General features: G+C 35.0%; 1 protein-coding gene and 2 non-coding genes across 7 annotated transcripts in view; 1 reads left to right on the top strand and 2 right to left on the bottom strand.

The window, feature by feature from the left end:
* LOC111801718 overlaps window positions 1–10971 on the top strand; it is a 28298-nt gene extending 17327 nt beyond the window's left edge. For all 5 annotated transcript variants that reach the window (XM_023685831.1, XM_023685835.1, XM_023685832.1 and 2 more), the window contains exons 11-23: window positions 95–304; window positions 498–822; window positions 2331–2424; window positions 3989–4097; window positions 4198–4463; window positions 4554–4678; window positions 5217–5451; window positions 6560–6748; window positions 6832–7112; window positions 8996–9191; window positions 9283–9522; window positions 10270–10355; window positions 10565–10971. In XM_023685831.1, coding sequence (XP_023541599.1) covers window positions 95–304; window positions 498–822; window positions 2331–2424; window positions 3989–4097; window positions 4198–4463; window positions 4554–4678; window positions 5217–5451; window positions 6560–6748; window positions 6832–7112; window positions 8996–9191; window positions 9283–9522; window positions 10270–10355; window positions 10565–10721 — 2513 coding nt within the window. In that variant the 3' untranslated portion in view covers window positions 10722–10971. The remainder of the gene's footprint in view (window positions 1–94; window positions 305–497; window positions 823–2330; window positions 2425–3988; window positions 4098–4197; window positions 4464–4553; window positions 4679–5216; window positions 5452–6559; window positions 6749–6831; window positions 7113–8995; window positions 9192–9282; window positions 9523–10269; window positions 10356–10564) is intronic.
* Window positions 10972–16399: 5428 nt separating this feature from the next.
* On the bottom strand, window positions 16400–16595 carry LOC111802771. The gene has a single exon (XR_002816307.1). It is a non-coding gene; the product is annotated as a U2 spliceosomal RNA (small nuclear RNA).
* Window positions 16596–19119: 2524 nt separating this feature from the next.
* On the bottom strand, window positions 19120–19315 carry LOC111802770. Its single transcript, XR_002816306.1, has one exon. It is a non-coding gene; the product is annotated as a U2 spliceosomal RNA (small nuclear RNA).
* Window positions 19316–20369: the final 1054 nt, after the last annotated feature.

Below are 20369 nucleotides of genomic sequence, written 5' to 3' on the forward strand. Positions count from 1 at the left end.
AAAAAAAACCCTAATTGGTACTTAGAAAAGAAAAAAAGAAAAAAAGAATAAAAGAAAAAAGAATTGTGTCAAGCTGATATAACTTTGTGGTCAGGTTGCAGTGAAGGAATTGGTAAGGGAAACTATTCAAATGGTGCTGGTAGTGGAGGTGGACATGGAGGAAGAGGAGGTTCTGGCTATTTTAACGGGTGGGTGAGTAATGGAGGTGATGAATATGGCAATGCCGATCTTCCTTGTGAACTTGGCAGTGGAGCACAAGGCCCTGATCAATTTGATACACCTGTGGCTGGAGGGGGAATGATTGGTAAATATTTCTGCTACTATTGCAAACTATATATGATAGTGTCTAGAATGTAGATTAACAATATGAAAATGGTGCAAACAAGAGCAAGGTATATATGTAAATATTTCTTTTTTCCATCTCTAATGTTTCATCAATTTGTTTATTCTCTAAACTTATTCTCATGCATTGTGGATGCATGTATTGTTTCTTCCAGTGATGGGATCCATGCAATGGTCTTTGTTAACTCTTAAAATTTTTGGATCTTTAATGGCTGATGGACAAAGCTTTCTTAAAGCAACGAGAAATGATAATAGTAGCATGATTGGTGGCCATGGAGGAGGTTCTGGTGGAACTATTCTTCTTTTCCTTCAGGAACTTGAGCTTTTCAAGAATTCATCAATTACTGTTATTGGCGGCAATGGTGGTCCTCTAGGTGGAGGTGGAGGTGGTGGTGGGAGGGTGCATTTTCATTGGTCCAATATACATACTGGAGATGAATATACACCTGTTGCACGCATAAGTGGCTCCATTAATAGTAGGTATGAAACTTCTAACCATAAACTAAATGTTTTTGTGTAAGGTAAAGGCCACATGGTATGTATACATTCTTTGGAAGTCTGTTGAATGTATCTGATTGTGTATTAACATTAAGTATGGAGGGGAAATAATTCTAGGGTTAGGTGGGTTTAAGTGTTCCTGAGTGCTTTTCATATTATGTAGGTGGTTGATTCTCTGCAAAACTTTATCATGCCTTTTTTTCATAGCCTGATTTCTAGATTATTATAATTTTCCTCTTAAGTTATTAAATCTTTCAATATTGGGGAATATGAAATAGAAGGATTTCAGCAATCTAAATTCTCAGAATTTAGTAGATTTATGCTTTTTTATTCAGAGATTGAGTAACAATACCGGAGCAAACAAATTAAGATCATTATCAAGAAAATGAAAGGGTGCTGAGAGAAAGAATAAACATTGCAAAATAATTTCTTAACTATATGATATGATTGCAAGGAACAACATCAAATTACTATGCATTTACTTCCCAGAGATAGGCAAGCAACTTAAATCTTTAATTCTNACACTCACACTCTTTATTAACACCGATCGAGAAGAGAATACAAGACACTCTGTAGAATACTTCTGTTTTTTATTGTTTTTGGATTTCTTTTAGATGAATAACCTAGGTAGGGTGGAGGGGTATTTATACTGAGCCTAAACAATCTATATTTAACCGATTTAAATCTAGACCTAACAGATTTGAATCTAGACCTAACAAATCTGAATCTTTCTCCTAAAATATCTAGATCTCTTTCTCCTAAAATCTCTACTAAAATAAATATACTGGGCTTGTACAATAATTGGGCTTGACTCTATTGGGCTTGACTCTATTGGGCTAGTGATGATATTTCAACATTCTTGTGATATTCCCCCTTTTTTTAAAAAAACTAATATTATACATTGATAGGAGCTTACTAGTTAATGTGATTACTGGACAGTTTGGTTATGTATTGAGCTTGTGGTGGATTTCAAAGCTCAGCCTTTTGCTTGCTTAATTTTTCTTACTACTAGTTCCAAAATCGGCAAGGCTACTGGAATTTCACTTTTTTCTATATATTTCAGTCTTCTTAGTAGGCTAAGAGCATTTTCACCAATTATATTTGAATTTTGAATTGAAAAAAATTCTTTATGAGAATATGTGGTTGGCCAAAGTTGTGATGTAGCTCATGTAGTAAACTTTTTGTGAAATCGTTATGAATAATTATATCATCCGTAGTTTCATTTTCATTTTTAGATCAAATGTATTTGCATCGAGAAGGTGATAAATAATACCAACGCCTATTCCTTTGTGATGAAAATATTCAAGTTGTGAAGTTACATTAAAGTAAAAGCAGAAGTGAGAACCTTATATCACCAAAGTTTCAAAGCAGACAATCGCTGCACCTGTCATCTTTTAGGAAATAGCTAACTCTAGATTCTAATTGTATTTCCAATTTGTCTTTGGAGTTTGTGATAGTATGATAATTGTACTTCATCTGGTGTCTTACAGTGGAGGTGCGAGCAACAAAGGTGGTAGTTATGGGAGAAAAGGCACAATTACGGGAAAAGAATGCCCCAAGGGCCTCTATGGTACATTTTGTGAAGTACGTTCTATTGGTTTTAGCACCACCTCACTGTACATTACATCTTGGAATACATGTGGGCATGCCACTGTTTGCACCATATAGAGATTCTTGTCATGCCTTTCTTGATGTTCATGCGTGCTTCCATCCTATTAGGGTAGCTTTCTTGCATGTGTTCTAAATTATAAGCTGTTTGCATTTGTGTTGACTGGTATATTTAATTTAACATTACCATTTTGTGAGCTAGAAAATTATCTTGAATTATCACCATAATCTGTGTGCAATTGTAATTATTTTCAACAAGAAGTTTTAGAAGCCATTGCATATTTGAGTCGTGAATATTTAGCTAGTTAATGAAGGTTGCTGCCACAGATCAGGTTTAGGTTTATTGTCTGAATCTGTTGCTTACATGACTGAAAACTTATTTATTCTACCTCCCTGTTAATCTTAGGGCGAGTTTGATAATGTTATAGTTTCCTGCTTCCTGTTCCCGTTTTTCATTTTTTAAGAAACATAATTTTTTTTTATAACCATTCCTGTTTCTTGTTTCTAAATCTTAAGAAATGTTTCCAAAAAAGGGTCAAATTCTAGAACTACAAATGTATGATAAAGTTTTGCAGAAATTGTTATCAAACATGGTTTTGTTTTTAGTTCTTAAAAAAAGAAACAAGAAACAGAAAATGAAAATTGGAAAAAGGAAAACGGAAAAGAGAACATTATCAATCGGCCTTTAGCTGCTGTATTTTCTACCCTTTTTTTCCCCAGATGGAAATCTGGATTGACTGAATTGTTGTAGCAGTTGCTGTTAACCTATGATTTCATAACTTTCTTCTGAAAAATGGAAAATTGGACTTGCATTGCAAATTAGAACTACATTTTTTAAACAATAAGTTTTCATGGAAAAGAATAAGAGTAGGTACATTTGTACCTCCTAAGAAGCTTACCACGGTCACACTCAGTCGGAATTTAGAGTAAGGGGAGTGTAATTACCGAAGCTATTTGAAAGAGACCAATTAGAAATATCAAAAATTTTAAACTTCAAAAGTTTATCTCAATCCTTACTCTCATCTTCAAATATTCTTCTATTGATTCATGTAGAATTCTCCAAACAATTGCTTTGTTTGTTTTGGTCCAGTCTGAGTTTGAAAGATGAAGAAGAATTTGGAAGTCTCCTTTCTTCTATCCCCACTGACATATAAATTCTTGTGCTCAATGGGACACCTCTCCATATCTTCCCTGTCCACTCTCTCAGGGAAAAATCTCCTCATTCTCACAAGATTCATTGACATCAATCACATATTAGAATATTTTAGGCATATGGTACAGTCTACACCATGGAAGAATAGTCGTCCTTACACCAGCTTATGTATCCCAAATTAACCTAATTAGTAGTTTATATGTTTGAAATAGGAATTATCACATTCATAATTGTATTGTTTGTATATGATGGTTAAAGTTGCTTATAGAATCTACATAATGCTTATAATGGTGGAGAATATGGTGGAAATTTCTTAGTAATATTATTCCAGAATAGACATTTTAAATAACGAATTGTAAGATCAGATTTTATTTTTTCTATTTACAGGAATGCCCTGTTGGCACTTACAAAGATGTTGAGGGGTCTGATGAAAACCTTTGCGTTCCTTGTTCTCTTGACCTTCTGCCCAATCGTGCAAATTTCATATATAGACGAGGTAACAAGATAAGTGGTCGTTGATGTTATTGTTTCAGCTTCATTCTTCCTTGGAATGGTTTCAGATCTTCTTCTTGCTAAGGCGTCCACACTTATGACAGGAGGAGTCGGTCAGCCATTTTGTCCGTATAAATGCATATCTGACAAATATAGGATGCCAAATTGCTTTACACCTCTTGAGGAGCTGATGTACACTTTTGGGGGTCCCTGGCCCTTTTCTGTTATATTGTCATGTTTTTTGGTTCTTTTAGCACTTCTGTTGAGCACGCTGAGAGTAAAATTTGTTGGTTATGGTTCTTATCGCGATTCTGATTCAATTGAACCCCACAATCATCGTCATTTCCCACATCTTCTTTCCTTATCTGAGGTACCGATTACTCTAACTAGAAATTTCCATACGGTCCCGTCCTTGCAGTTATTGACATATCATTAAGGTGTAATTTTTGTTCGTTTACAGGTACGTGGAACTAGAGCTGAGGAAACTCAAAGTCATGTTTACAGAATGTACTTTATGGGTCCCAATACATTCAGAGAGCCCTGGCATCTTCCTTACTCTCCTCCCAATGCAATTATAGAAATTGTGTAAGACTGTAATTCAATTAGCTTGTCTAGAGTGGCAGTGTTTGAACTATTCATCTCAATGATGTTAAATTCATCTAATCAACAAGCTTCCTAATTTAATAGTGATCAGGTGTCCAACTATCATCTTATTAGCTTTAGTTGTCTGGTGCTGCTTTAACAATGTTTTGTATTGAACTTAACTCATGGTCATAGAAAACCCATGAAATAGAACTGAACCTTGTATAGATGCCTTCAAGTTTCATTACCTGAAAAATTTTCTGTTAGTAGTAATTTTAGATTTTAAGACGTTAGGCTAACCATCAATTTTTACAACACGGCTTGATGGATGGGTTAAGAGAAAACATGTGCGTGCGTTTGTGGATCATATTTGCCCTAAACTTAAACCTAATCTAGACTAGCTTTTTGAATAAAGAATATCATCATGCTGCGATTATTCAATTTGGTTTGATGTCTCAATATCGTACTGTAAGAGGTTCGGGAAATAAGTATTGTCCTTGTAATTTATGTGGTTCAAGTATTCTGTTTACAATATGCTCAGGTACGAAGATGCTTTTAATAGATTTATTGATGAGATAAATTCGGTGGCTGCATATCATTGGTGGGAAGGATCAGTGCATAGCATACTCTCTATTCTTGCATATCCTTGCGCATGGACTTGGAAACAGTGGCGACGTAGGCATAAAATCCACCACCTTCAGGACTATGTGAAGTCTGAATATGACCATTCATGTCTGCGCTCCTGCAGATCTCGCGCTTTATACAAAGGAATGAAGGTATGACTATAAAATATAAGACTTAATACTTCCGATGGTTCTTGAGCATTAATTTTATGAAGTCAGGTGAATTTGACGTTCTCTAAATGTTTTATTGAATATGCAATGATCAAGGCGGGTGACTTCTAGTTCTTTGATATTGATTTTTGTACAGTCATGAGAAAATATAATCTAAAATGTAGTCATTGTTAGTTCTTGTGAAATTTATTTACATTGTTTTTTATATTCTAATAAAATTCTCTTACAGCCTCATTGAAACTGATTTTACTCATTGATGGTTTGGACCCGTGTAGGAGTTAGATTTTTGGATTTTAATATTGGTGGATGGTATATTTGTAATCAACAAACCACCTCATTGTTTGTTAAATCCACCTTGGTGGGTTTTGATATTGGAGGATGGTATATACTCGTAATCAACAAAATGACCTCATTGTTTGTTAAATCCTCCTAGGTGTGTTTTAAGGAAACAAGAGGTGAATTGATGAATTATTTTCGTTTACAAATGTGCTACTTTCTTTCGGGCTAAATATATGTTTTAGTCCATTCTTCCATGAAGTCCCTGTTTTTTAAAAAAATGTTTCAATGTAGTCCCTCATGTTGCAACATTTTTCAATTATACCCTCATCGTTGGTCAATGTAAAGATCGCATAATAAGGAACTTACATGACGTTGTATTGAGAGAGTTGATAGAAATAGAAATTTAGAGGAGAAATAAGGTAGCCTAAGAGAGAAAAGTTGAAGTTTCTACCAACATCGTTCAAATTTAGAGGAATCAGAAATTTTCCATCTCTTAGGTGGCTAAATATTTTTTTTCCGCTAAATATCTATTAACTCACTAATTATCATGTTTGATGAGTTGCGTTAGTCCATTTAAACATTCTCCTGACTGTAAGGATATAATTGCAAAACGTCAAAATGTAAGGGATTAAATTGAATCTTTTTTTCCTCAAACTTGAACTGGAATATGGTTTTTTTACTGTAGATGGAAAGTTGAATGTCATTTATAATTCTAATTATAACAATAAGAAAGATATTTATTGTTCTTTTAAGTTTTTCCTATGACAAAACTTTATCCTACTTGACGATATCTGAATTGAAACTGATGCAGGTTGGAGCAACACCGGATTTAATGGTTGCTTACATCGATTTTTTTCTTGGTGGTGATGAAAAGCGCGTAGATATAGTCTCAATTATTGAAAAGAGATATCCAATGTGCATTATTTTTGGTGGGGATGGAAGCTATATGACTCCTTATAATCTTCACAGTGATGCCTTGTTGACCAATCTCATTGGACAGGTAGATCGTCTTCTTCTATAAGTGGTTTATATTACTATCAAATAAACAAACTCTGACCCCAGATAAACTCTTCACGTCTGTAGCATGTCCCAGCAACTGTTTGGAATCGCTTGGTTGCTGGCATGAATGCTCAATTGAGGATAGTGAGGAATAGATCCATACGTTCTTCCTTAGTTCATGTTTTAGATTGGATAAATAGTCATGCAAACCCTCAACTTGAATTCCATGGCGTTAAAATTGAGGTTGGATGGTTTCAAGCTACTGCTTCTGGTTACTATCAGCTTGGTGTGTTGGTTGTAGCCTTAGGTGATTATTCTTCTCATCAATCGGATGTGTTGTGCCAACATACTCATGAACCATCAAGGTACGCTCGAATAATTCATTCTTTATAATCGCTGAAGTTAAATCGTGGGAAGGCTAATTTATAAACTGTCGGTACAGGAAAAAAAAAAAAAACAAAGAAGAAGAAGAAATATTGACTAGATATAATTCAGTAGTTTTTCACCCTTCTCCCACAATGAAACACATCCCCAGAAAATAATTAAGGAAGTAGCGTTGTTAGAAACAGTGTCAACAAAGTAAGGTGACAAATCTCTTAATCACCTCAAGGCCATAAAATGGTGTTGCTTGAGTGAAGCAAGACACATTTTAAAAAATACTTAGTAAAAAGAAAATACGAAATAGAAATGCTTTAAAAAATATCTAGTGCTCTAAATGCAAGCAGACGAAGACTTGAAAGTCAAGAAGTCAAGGAGGCTAATTCATTTTATGAATGGTAAAGGCACCTGATTGAAGACACTTGCCCTGACTGACTCGAGGCCCAAGGACCCCAAGTCGCCTTGCCTCTCGGAACAGGCGTGTGCCTTGATAACACTAGTTAGAAATGTGAGCAAAAATAGTTAATGCCCTTATAAGCTTCATCTCAAAAAATAAAAAATAAAAAAGAAATTGCCTTGCTAAATTTTATTTAAGATTATTTTATTTTATATATTTTTGTGGCTTTAAAAAGGAATATGTATTTCTTTTCCCGTGAGGAAGTGAATCTGTCTAGTAACAAGTAACAAAATGGCCATTGTCCTGACTAGCTAAGTAGGTTATTGTCGAATGGAGTGGAAGACGGGGCGATTGAGGGATTTAAGGCGGGTAAGGATTTGGCACCTTTAGTTTGTTGAGAACACTCTTCTTTCTTCTGGCCAAGAGAGATCTTTTGTTAATCTAAACAGGTTTTTATTTATTTTTTTGAAGCATTTTTTGGCGGTAAGATAGATTGGGAATTCCATCATAGGCATAAATTGGCCTTATTAAGTCAGGGGCTGCATTGGTAGGGTGTGAAGTGAGTCAGTTCCTTCCACTTCGAATTCCATTCAAAGGGAACCTAGGAGTCCATTGTTCCATTGAGAGGGGACCTTGGAGTCTAATGTTTTAGAGAGTCTACCCTGGAGTTTACTTTAACAGGTTCCATAGCCAACCAATTTCCTCATGCATTCGTCAACATGTCGACTCTCAAGCACCGAGTATTTTTAAGAATCTTCATAAAACGTGGTGATTGCTCCAAGACTTGGTTTATTCTGAGTGTGCTGCTTGTGGACAATTAGCCATCTCATTATTAATCCACACTCAGCTTGTCCTCATGGTAAAAAGCTAGGACCTTATAAAGGTTTAAAAGCATAGTAACCGGATGGCCAACTGTTAAGTGTAGTTAAAAACACTGAACAGTAAGAACTATTGTATGCGTTACCTGCATCACATAGATGTAAAGAAAGGGTTAGGGTGCTGTAATGAAAGACACTGAGCATACTTTCTGGGTAGCTTAGAAATCTTATTGATTCAAACTTTAATTTGCTAAAGTTTGCATTATTTAAATATACACGGTGAGATCCCACATTGGTTGAGGAGGAGAACGAAAAACCATTTATAAGGGTGTGGAAACCTCTCCCTAGTAGACCCGTTTTAAAAACTTCGAGGGGAAGTCCAAAAAGAAAAGCCTAAAGAAGACAACATCTACTAGCGGTAGGCTTGGGCTTGGGCTGTTACATAAACACACAGTAATTGGTCTGTCTTTCAAGATTTTTAATTTTTTCGAAACAGCTTTAGTAATGGTTCAAGTTTGGTTCTTTTTTTCTCACTGTTACTTACTAAATAAGTTACAGGATTAGAAGGTTTAAGATTATGATTCTGTTACAATAACTTCAGCTCTGCTGGTAACTCCGTCTGGCTTCTCACTTTATTTTCTATCGAATATTTTAGGAAAGAGACTGCAAGTGCAACAGAATATTTCATGCAGTTTGATCAGAACTGGCAATCATTATCTCTAAAAAGGATTACAGGAGTAGTTAATGGAGGGCTAATAAACAAGGCTAACGTGGGATTTTTGCATTATAAATGGGATTTTCTCTATCCTTTCTCTCTCTTATTACGCAACACAAAACCTGTTGGACATCTGGTTAGTAATTTTCAGCAGATATTTTTCAAATATACAATGGAGAAATCTCTGTATAGTTTATCGTCTAACTCTTGAGAAGTAAATGTTTCAGGATACTGTACAGCTGCTTATCACTATTGTGCTTCTAGCAGATATTTCCATTACCCTGCTTATGCTGCTGCAATTCTATTGGATTTCACTGCTTGCTTTTCTTCTTATTCTTCTTGTTCTTCCCTTGTCGCTATTATCTCCTTTCCCAGCTGGTTTGAATGCACTTTTCAGCAAAGAGCCTAGAAGAGCATCACTTGCTCGTATATATGCCCTGTGGAATGCCACTTCTTTCGTTAATATTGTAAGTTTACTATACTTGTAGTATCTATTGAGTATCTGTTGAGGATTATTGGGAGGAAATCCCACGTTGACTAATTTAGGGAATGATGATGGGTTTATAAGTAAGAAATACTATCTCCATTGGTATGAGATTTTTTGGGGAAGCCCAAAACAAAACCACGAGAGCTTATGTTCAAAGTGGACAATATCATACCATTGTGGAGAGGCATGATTCCTAACATGATATCAAAGTCATGCCCTTAATTTAGTCATGTCAATAGAATCCTCAAGTGTCGAACAAAGAAATTGCTAGCCTCGAAGGTGTAGTCAAAAGTGACTCATGTATCGAACAAAGGGTGTACTTTGTTCGAGGGCTCCAGATAAAGGAGTCAAGCCTCAATTAAGAGGAGGCTATTCGAGGGCTACATAACCCTCAGGGGAGGCTCTATGGTATACTTTGTTCGAGGGAAGGACTGTTAGGAGGGAGTCCCACATTGGCTAATTTAGGGAATGATCATAGGTTTATAAGTAAGGAATACATCTCCATTGGTATGAGGCCTTATGGGAAAGTCCAAAGCAAAGCCATGAGAGCTTATGCTCAAAGTGGATAATATCATACCATTGTGGAGAATCGTAATTCCTAACAGTATCACTATAATTTTCCCATTAAATGATATGCATATAGGATATGCTTCAGGATGCTGCCATAATTAAAATTACTCCTATTGTTATTTCTGCTGGTCCTAGTTCATCATTTTGGTTTATACAGGGTGTGGCCTTCATTTATGGCATTTTTCTTTATGGATTTTCAACATTCCAGCCACCCCATGAGACAAATACTTGGAGCAACAGAAGGTGATTCTCAACTCTTTTAAGATATATATATATATATATTTTTTTTTTTTTTTTTTTTTTTTTTTTTTTTCTTTTTTTTACCTTCTGCCACGTCTGAAATGGATGAAACCAGAAGGGGGCTGGGGGGGGATGAAACAAAGAAGTTGTCATTTACTGCTAAGAATATGGCAAATAGCTTATTTTGTTTTTAATGTATTTGATGAGCACAGGGAGAGTGATAAGTGGTGGATCATGCCTGTAATCCTTCTGCTATTCAAATCAACACAAGCACAATTGGTTGATTGGCACATAGCCAATTTGGAAATCAAGGATATTAGTCTTTTTTGTCCTGATCCTGATGCTTTTTGGGCCGCTGAGTTTGCTTAACATACTCTGCTCTTTTGAATTGTAAATGTCAAGGTTTGTAAATCCATTTTTGAAACTATGTGACAGCTCCATAAATGTAAATAGTGTATTGCCTCAAGCAATTGATAGCGTTTTAACAAAAAGAAAAACAAAAATATGAACTCGGTTATGGAAGGGTTCACATTTAGGTTGCGTCTGAGAATTATTTTGATAGTTTTCAACAAGTATTTGGAGTACTGAGTCGAGTTATTGGAGTTGTTTAGTTTGTGAAGTTATTTGGGTTGAGTTATTTAGTTCGTGGAATTATTTAATTTGTGAAGTTATTTAGTCTATTAATGACGTTTGTTCGAAAGACCTAAAATGTGTATATATATATGTGTGTGTTAAAAATTAATTGTGTAACAATATTTGATATTTAATGTAAAAGATTGTTGAGGAAAGTATTTTATTCTATTTTTAATCTCAATTTCATTACATGTATATTGCCTATATCTGGTTGAAATTTAGTGTTTGATAGGATAAATATGACGTGGAATTAAATTATATTTTAATATAAGAATTATAATAGTTAAAGAAAAAGATGGTTAGACTTCAAACTCTCCTGTCAGCACATTATGCCACGCCAGATGTCTATCTAGATCTTACTCTCAGCCTTGCTCACATACTTGTGGACGAGCCTTCTTCGTGGTACTTTAAGTGGAGTAAGTTTTATCTCCATATCATTGATATGGTGAGACCACACGAGTCTTCTCGAGATTTGAATCACATCAAGCGTTATATTAGATTGTCAAATCATGCTTGGTCTTTCTGCTAACTACAAGCTAGAAGGGTTTTCTATTCCATGAGACGTTGAGGTCTTCATTCTTTTAGTCATGTCTTACCTCTTAGATGTGGGAGAAATGTAGATGAGGTCTCGTTCTTTTAGTCATATTAGGTAAGTCATATTAGGTAAGTCATATAGGTATATTTCAGATCTCTTTCTCATTTATCCAAATCAGAGATATCTTGCTTTGTTATTACGGTAAGTCATATAGTCAGCTTTGTTATTAGGTAAGTCATATAGGTATATTTCAGATATCTTGCTTTGTTATTACGCATATAGTCAGCTTTGTTATTAGGTAAGTCATATGGGTATATTTCAGATCTCTTTCTCATTTATCCAAATCAGAGATATCTTGCTTTGTTATTACTGTAAGTCATATAGTCATATTTCAGATCTCTTTTTCATTTATCCGAATCAAATTTCGGTAAGTCATATAGTCAGCTTTGTTATTAGGTAAGTCATATAGGTATATTTCAGATCTCTTTCTCATTTATCCAAATCAGAGATATCTTGTTTGTTTTTATGGTAAGTCATATAATCATATTTCAGATCTCTTTTTCATTTATGTAATTAATCAGAATCAGATCTCTTGTTTGTTGCCCATTTATTTAAATTTTGGTTATCAGGTTATAGAAAAATTAACAAACTAATATCTGTTCATAAAAAAAATGCAGAACAGAGAGAAAAAAAAAATGGAAATAAGAAGAGAGAAAGAAAAGATTGATTCTATTTTCGTTATCAGGTTATAGAAAATTAACCATAATTGAGGCTAATATCTGTCCATAAAAAAATACAGAACAGAGGGAAAGAAAAGATTTGTTTAAAAAAAAGATTTGTTTAAAAAAAATTAACAAGTAAGAAAAGAATGATTTGATAAGAAAAATTTATCTATGATATCTGTGAATTTAAATGATAACATCATTAAAGAAAATAAGAAGGAAAACAAAATAAAAGAAAATTTTGGAAGGAAGAATTAATTAGAAGGAAAACAAGATAAAAGAAAGATTTGGAGGGAAGAATTAATTAGAATACAATAAAAAGAAAGAGAAAGAGAAGACGAGAGAGACGCAAGAATATTGTTAATAAAATCAATATATATAGAGAGGAGGCCAAATACTGCCATCAAAAGAAAAGAAAGAAAATAAGAAATGCAGAAAAATAAAAATAAATAAATAAAGAGGGTAGAAAAGAACTCAAAGATAAGATACAGATAAGGTCAAAATACAAAATCAAAAGAAAAAAAATATAGAGAAAGAGAAAAATGAAAGGGAAGAGTTGGGGGTAAGAATTGATCGTAATCGATCGTAATTTACCAATAATATGATTAAGTAAGAATCGATTAAAATTTGGTCAAGAATATGTCTTGAACAAAAATTGGGAGAAAGAGCATAGTCCAGAAAAAATATCAGAAGACAAAAGTAGTCACTCGAAATAAAAATACAAAATGAAATCTTAATATAAATAGAATATATATATATATATATAATATGTATGTATACTTGGATGTATATTATAACGTTCTAAGACTTTATCCATGCAAGGATTTTAATGCTCGCATGAATTTAGCACATAAACCACGGTAAGAGTTAGAAATTGAACATGAAATTGATGCCATAGATTCATATAGGTTGGTTTGGATACAAAGGAAAAACTCGAACTTTCATTAAGGATAAATTGGTGACACCCGTATAAGCTAATTAGGTAAGTGGCCTTATTATAGGATAGACTAAAAATTGTATAAGCGTAAGTGGCCTTATTATGNGTATTTAAACACGTAAGACCATGGTTGTGTTTTCAAGAGAAGAAGTTTTAAACATATTTCGAAGTTCACGTTATAAATGATGTTCATGTAAGAGTTATATTTCCGATAAGCATGAGATGACTTTAGATATGTGGAAATTTAGGGTCGTTAGAGTGCGAGAGTCAACTCTGTTCCACTCATTCTTAGACACATCACCATCAAGCACCTACAAACCTTGACACAATCAGCCTGGTTTTTGGAGGTACATCACTATCAAGCACCTACGCCCCTTCAAAGATTGCAACAATGTTGCATAGCCCATTGCGGTCCTCGCAAGTATTTTTAAGTTTTAGGGACTTTTCTCAAGGCACTTCCAATTCCGAAGCTCTCCTTAGGAGCAGTGGCACCCACTCGTGGTGTTCTAATCTTTCTCTTGCCCAGCAAGGTGAGGTTATGTTCTTCCTATCAAATCTCGATGGGTCATGTTTGCAAAAGTTTTTCTTAGTATTTTAACTCTCCGGACATATTGACTTTGCCTCCACCATCTTTGTTACCCTAATTTGTTATAACAATCTAAATCAGGAGTTATATAGGGTCTCGTCTCAACAGTAAACGATATTATAAAATGAGTGGTTTTCTTCATGGTCCGATCTTACGNGTCGTACGATGCGGTATATGAGTTATGATGATGTGTGGGCTACGATACTTGATGATGNGCCTGGTTTTTGGAGGTACATCACTATCAAGCACCTACGCCCCTTCAAAGATTGCAACAATGTTGCATAGCCCATTGCGGTCCTCGCAAGTATTTTTAAGTTTTAGGGACTTTTCTCAAGGCACTTCCAATTCCGAAGCTCTCCTTAGGAGCAGTGGCACCCACTCGTGGTGTTCTAATCTTTCTCTTGCCCAGCAAGGTGAGGTTATGTTCTTCCTATCAAATCTCGATGGGTCATGTTTGCAAAAGTTTTTCTTAGTATTTTAACTCTCCGGACATATTGACTTTGCCTCCACCATCTTTGTTACCCTAATTTGTTATAACAATCTAAATCAGGAGTTATATAGGGTCTCGTCTCAACAGTAAACGATATTATAAAATGAGTGGTTTTCTTCATGGTCCGATCTTACGCAATACTCATTACATAGGACGCCCCCACTCACATGTCTCCACATGTACAATTTAGTGATCACATGGTTTATATCATATACAAAAGTGGATAACTTTATTGACAAACTATGAGTTTTAGGACATAAAACCCAACAGTAATATTATTGATATGACCCACTTTGTAATCGTTACAATTGATTTAATTCAAATCGTTGGTGTGGAGACATGTTAGTGGAGGTATCCTATTATGTAATAAGTCTGTATAAGATTTGAATACGAAATATTTAATCTCTCCCCCTATCAATCCATGAATTGAGAATATTAATATTTCATGTTCTTTGATTTGGTGAAAATGACTGTTGGCTATNGGTAAAGGCAAGGCGCACTTGTACGGAGGACGGCGGCATCACAAGCAAAGATTGTGGCACGTGCATAGGGTAGACTCATATTTAAATTCTTAGTTTTAAGTTAGAATAGGTCGTTTTGCATTCCATTGTTTTAAATTATTTTGTATTTGTTTTTATTTTCTCTAAATTTTAGTATTTTGTATTTAAACACGTAAGACCATGGTTGTGTTTTCAAGAGAAGAAGTTTTAAACATATTTCGAAGTTCACGTTATAAATGATGTTCATGTAAGAGTTATATTTCCGATAAGCATGAGATGACTTTAGATATGTGGAAATTTAGGGTCGTTAGAGTGCGAGAGTCAACTCTGTTCCACTCATTCTTAGACACATCACCATCAAGCACCTACAAACCTTGACACAATCAGCCTGGTTTTTGGAGGTACATCACTATCAAGCACCTACGCCCCTTCAAAGATTGCAACAATGTTGCATAGCCCATTGCGGTCCTCGCAAGTATTTTTAAGTTTTAGGGACTTTTCTCAAGGCACTTCCAATTCCGAAGCTCTCCTTAGGAGCAGTGGCACCCACTCGTGGTGTTCTAATCTTTCTCTTGCCCAGCAAGGTGAGGTTATGTTCTTCCTATCAAATCTCGATGGGTCATGTTTGCAAAAGTTTTTCTTAGTATTTTAACTCTCCGGACATATTGACTTTGCCTCCACCATCTTTGTTACCCTAATTTGTTATAACAATCTAAATCAGGAGTTATATAGGGTCTCGTCTCAACAGTAAACGATATTATAAAATGAGTGGTTTTCTTCATGGTCCGATCTTACGCAATACTCATTACATAGGACGCCCCCACTCACATGTCTCCACATGTACAATTTAGTGATCACATGGTTTATATCATATACAAAAGTGGATAACTTTATTGACAAACTATGAGTTTTAGGACATAAAACCCAACAGTAATATTATTGATATGACCCACTTTGTAATCGTTACAATTGATTTAATTCAAATCGTTGGTGTGGAGACATGTTAGTGGAGGTATCCTATTATGTAATAAGTCTGTATAAGATTTGAATACGAAATATTTAATCTCTCCCCCTATCAATCCATGAATTGAGAATATTAATATTTCATGTTCTTTGATTTGGTGAAAATGACTGTTGGCTATGTTGGCTAAGATTGTTTCTGAAAGCTCGAGAGTAGGAGATTTCCTTAGAACTTAGAAACATCTATAATTGAATAGTAGCTTCAAATGACTGTTGGCTAAGATTGTTTCTGAAAGCTCGAGAGTAGGAGATTTCCTTAGAACTTAAACAGTGAAATAAAAGAATACGAAACGAAATAAAAGAATACGAGCTCGAAACGAAATAAAAGAATACGAGCTCAGCGAATGGATTCTATTCCTATCTTTCTCTTTTGTTCGGAACATAATTACATAAAATAAAATTCACGAAAAAAGAGAAGAGTGAAAATGGAAGCCCATTCTCTATTGGCCCGAGAGAGACCCGAGAGGAAAATAGGGATCAGTGCAAGCAATTAACCAATTTATGTACAAAGAAAATGATTAAAAAGGCCAATGTGCACGCTATGTAAATTTTATATAGTTCAATAAATCATAAACATTAATAATGAAACAAAATTAAAATAAAACAATAATTAAACTGGGCTTGGAGGGGTGCGCCAGGCCCATGCAGTAGTGCAACGCAAGGGCGACGCTCGAAGGCCCAGATAGCAAGCTACCTTCGTGGGACTTCCCCCATGAGAAATTAATTTAATATCATGTGGGCCGATGGCCCACGTATCAGATATTAAACTGATAAGAACAGATACTACACTTGATCTTAGCCAAAAGGCCGAGAAAGGTATGAATTGTTAAGACATCTTCGGCCTATTTTATAGAAGCGTATGGTGCAGCCTTCGAAGTCATTTCCGATGTGGGATAGCTAAAGGAAATTTTACACCTCATTCCGAGTGCTTTAAATTATATAATATAATATGTAAAGAGGTATCAATTATATTAAATATTAATTTGAATATTTTAATTCTTTTAATTCTTTCTTTCAATTAAATTGAATCTTTATTATGAGTTAGTACCTCTTTAATAATACAAAATTAGTTTTTATTCTCATTCTAATATAAACTTAGAATTGCCCTACTCTAAAACTCAAAATTATATCTTAAATATTATTGGTTCTTTAATAAATAATTAATTTATGATCAACAATAAACTAAGTTATTCTCGAACTTAAGTTATAAAATTAACACTCAAATGAACTCTACTTTTTCGGTAAATAAATTCTAATTCTATTGGTGAAATTATATTCACACCGAATGTCATTCTCATTCATGCAAATTGTAACGACCCTAATTTTCTAAGGAGATAGGGCCCCTACCATATGCATGTAACCTGGGCCTTATATGTTTGCATAAGAGTCTTAAAATAAAACAACAAAAAATGCTCAATGTAAAATAAAATAAAACCAAAGAAAAGACTAAAAAACTATGCCCTAGATAGACTTAAGATCTACAAAATAAAATATAACTACCTTGATATAGGTTTTATGGCTTTAACGCGATGCTGTCGTCAACCGTACGGAGTGTCTTGCTTTTATCTGAAATATAAGAGTAGCACAAGACTTAGTATTTTAAGAAATATTCAGTAACTGACCCCACTATTGAAATCTGGGAATGCAAACGCATCAACATGAATGAGACTATAATTTAGAACTGTATTCTCTTAGACGACTTTTCAGTCCGGGCAAATTGGATGCATATTTATTTCTCTATACACGATCCACACATGCAAGTATGGGCCCACCAAGCAGGCTCGCACACCCCTTTAGCCTGCTGGTTGAGCTAGCATCTCTGGTGTTGTTGCTGGACACTCAGAAGGAATAGCGACTGTCATAGAATCATGACAAACATGGTAATTATTTTTTTCATAACGTACACGTCCGTACTCATCATAAAGGGTAAGTATCTCGATGCACATGAACATACATTTACGTATGAGGTTCCAACATTTTCAATTGTAAATAAATCAAGCAAGAGAACTCTCATTCATTTCTCACCTATTATATCTTAGGGATTGTGCATCATAAATCTCCTTATCTCAAAGCATTTCATAGCATGTCTTGATATATCATGGTCCAACATAATCCTATCACAGTGTATTATGACATTTCATAGCATATCATAATTCATCGTGGATAACATAACATATGTTTATATTCTAATCTCACTTGGTATATCTTCACATATCATATAATAAAACATATCGTGCACATCACACATATGACACTATAGGTCCAGTGGACACAATTATTCTTCTAACCAATCTCATAGTAGAATCACTTACTTGGCTGACCTTTGTCATCTAATTGCCAAATTGGCTTAACTTTGTCCCTCAAAGTTCATTTCAACTTATGCAAGTGCGTTTAACCCTATTATAAATATTCACCTAGTTCCTTCTCTAGTTTAACCCTATTATAAATATTCACCTAGTTCCTTCCCTAATTCCAGTTCTTAACTTAATTTAACTAAAAGAGAGAAAATGCTATTATACTAACCTTATATCCTTTCAATAAGGTCAAAATCAGCTTCAAGAGGGTAAAAAAGGTGGGCGATACTAAATTTCTAGACCCTAACAATTTAAGCCGTTTTCCAGTCGCAGCAATTGTAGAGTCAAGCCGCGAAGTGAGCCAAGGGAGACACGCATCACACATGTGCAATGAGGCTAGAGACGCACATGAGTTCCTAACCAAGTCGGGTCGTGTCCCTCAGGCATGCGGATCGTGCGTGATTGTGGGTCGTGGGTTGCACGGTAACTGTGGGTCGTGGGTTGCGTTTACAGGCTGAGCGTGTCTGGTGGGCTGCAGGTGGGTATGCCCGAATCCGGATCCGAGGAGGGTCTGCAGAGCCATTCGTTCTTCGCCCGATTGTTCCATTCGTTTTCGACCGTCGTTTAGGTTATAAAACCGTACGATTTTCCCGATCTAAATAAAGCAGGTTTTACAAAATAAAGCAGGTTTTACATTGTTTAGGTTAGGTAAAGACCCTTCCTTCCTTCCTTCGCTACCAGAGAAATTGAAACCACTTGAATGACAAAAAATGCAACAAATTGAGATCCTCTACTTCTTTTCACCCAAAAACTCCACCCTCCGTCCTCCAACAATCTCAACGCCCAGAAGGAAACGAATCGACTTACCTTACTAACCATGTGCTTCTACTTGGCTGCACCACTTTGAACTCACTCAAGTTTATAAAATATTAATCTAAAAAACAGGAACATTAGAAATTAAGCCTATATTAACTTCCCATCTATCACAGTAAAAATCAAAACTCTTGAGGAAGATTATGTAAAAGTAATATAATTATTGAACTGGGCTTGGAGGGGTGCGCCAGGCCCATGCTGTAGTGCAACGCAAGGGCGACGCTCGAAGGCCCAGATAGCAAGCTACCTTCGTGGGCCTTCCCCCATGAGAAATTAATTTAATATCATGTGGGCCGATGGCCCACGTATCAGATATTAAACTGATAAGAACAGATACTACACTTGATCTTAGCCAAAAGGCCGAGAAAGGTATGAATTTTAAAGACATTTCGGGCGTGTTTTATAGTAGCGTATGGGGCAGCCTTTCACGTCATTTCCGATGTGGGATAGCTAAATCTCTCCAATCAGAAGTGACTTTGCTTTGCGATGGAAATGTTACACCTCGTAATACTAATTCTGGTCGCACATACAACCCGGAAAAGAAACCCAAAAATATTTTAACTAAACTATAATTTTAATATTTAATAAACTAGGTTTTGATTTTTTTTTTATTATTATTTTTTTTTTTAAATTCAGTTCATTCTAATTGATTTTTTAAAATTCACCTTGTTCAGCAATAGTATGTATCGATTGTGTCTTCGACACTATAACTATAGGCGGGACCGCAACGAGATAAGAAAGGTCGAGAGGATCGACGAACCTGAGAGAGGGACAGTATTCCATTCCATTTTTCAGCTTGATTCGAACTTGTACTTGTCTGATCTTGCCAAGAATGCTCCATTCTCTCTCCAAGAAGATTTTTTAGTGTTTCAAAATGTAGATGAGTACACAACTTTTTTTTCAACATTAATAATAATAATAATAATCAATCTCTTAATGGTTATTGATATGAAATCAACCAGAGAAAAGTATGGAACGGATTACCCTGATGATCAAGATCAAGAGTAAAGAAAACTCATTTCTAAACTCGTGATTTGAATCACTCTACAAGAGGTTTGATCAATACCACCGGAATGAACTCTAGCATGCAAGTTCTAAACACAAGAATTTGCAAAGAAAATCTTAGCTCTCAACAAATCTAAAAAAAAATAGAAATTATATTCTTTTAATTCCAAAATGTGATCAAAATTGTCGCCCTCATATTGATTAGTTGAGGGCGCAGGTAGTGGAATCGTCTATGGAGCTTGATTTTGAATCTTCAATCTTCCTATTCGATATGTCAACTCTTCTATTCCTCGAATTAGTCTTTCCATGGTTCGTTGTCGTGCTTCTCTGAATTGTGCATCAGTAATGTTAGGAATGTCGTCTGGATTTTCCATGCTATAAAAGAAAGTTAAAAGAAAAAGAAAAAAAAAAAAAAAAAAAAC

This window comes from Cucurbita pepo, chromosome LG09 (assembly GCF_002806865.2).
Source record: "Cucurbita pepo subsp. pepo cultivar mu-cu-16 chromosome LG09, ASM280686v2, whole genome shotgun sequence".
NCBI lineage: Eukaryota > Viridiplantae > Streptophyta > Magnoliopsida > Cucurbitales > Cucurbitaceae > Cucurbita > Cucurbita pepo.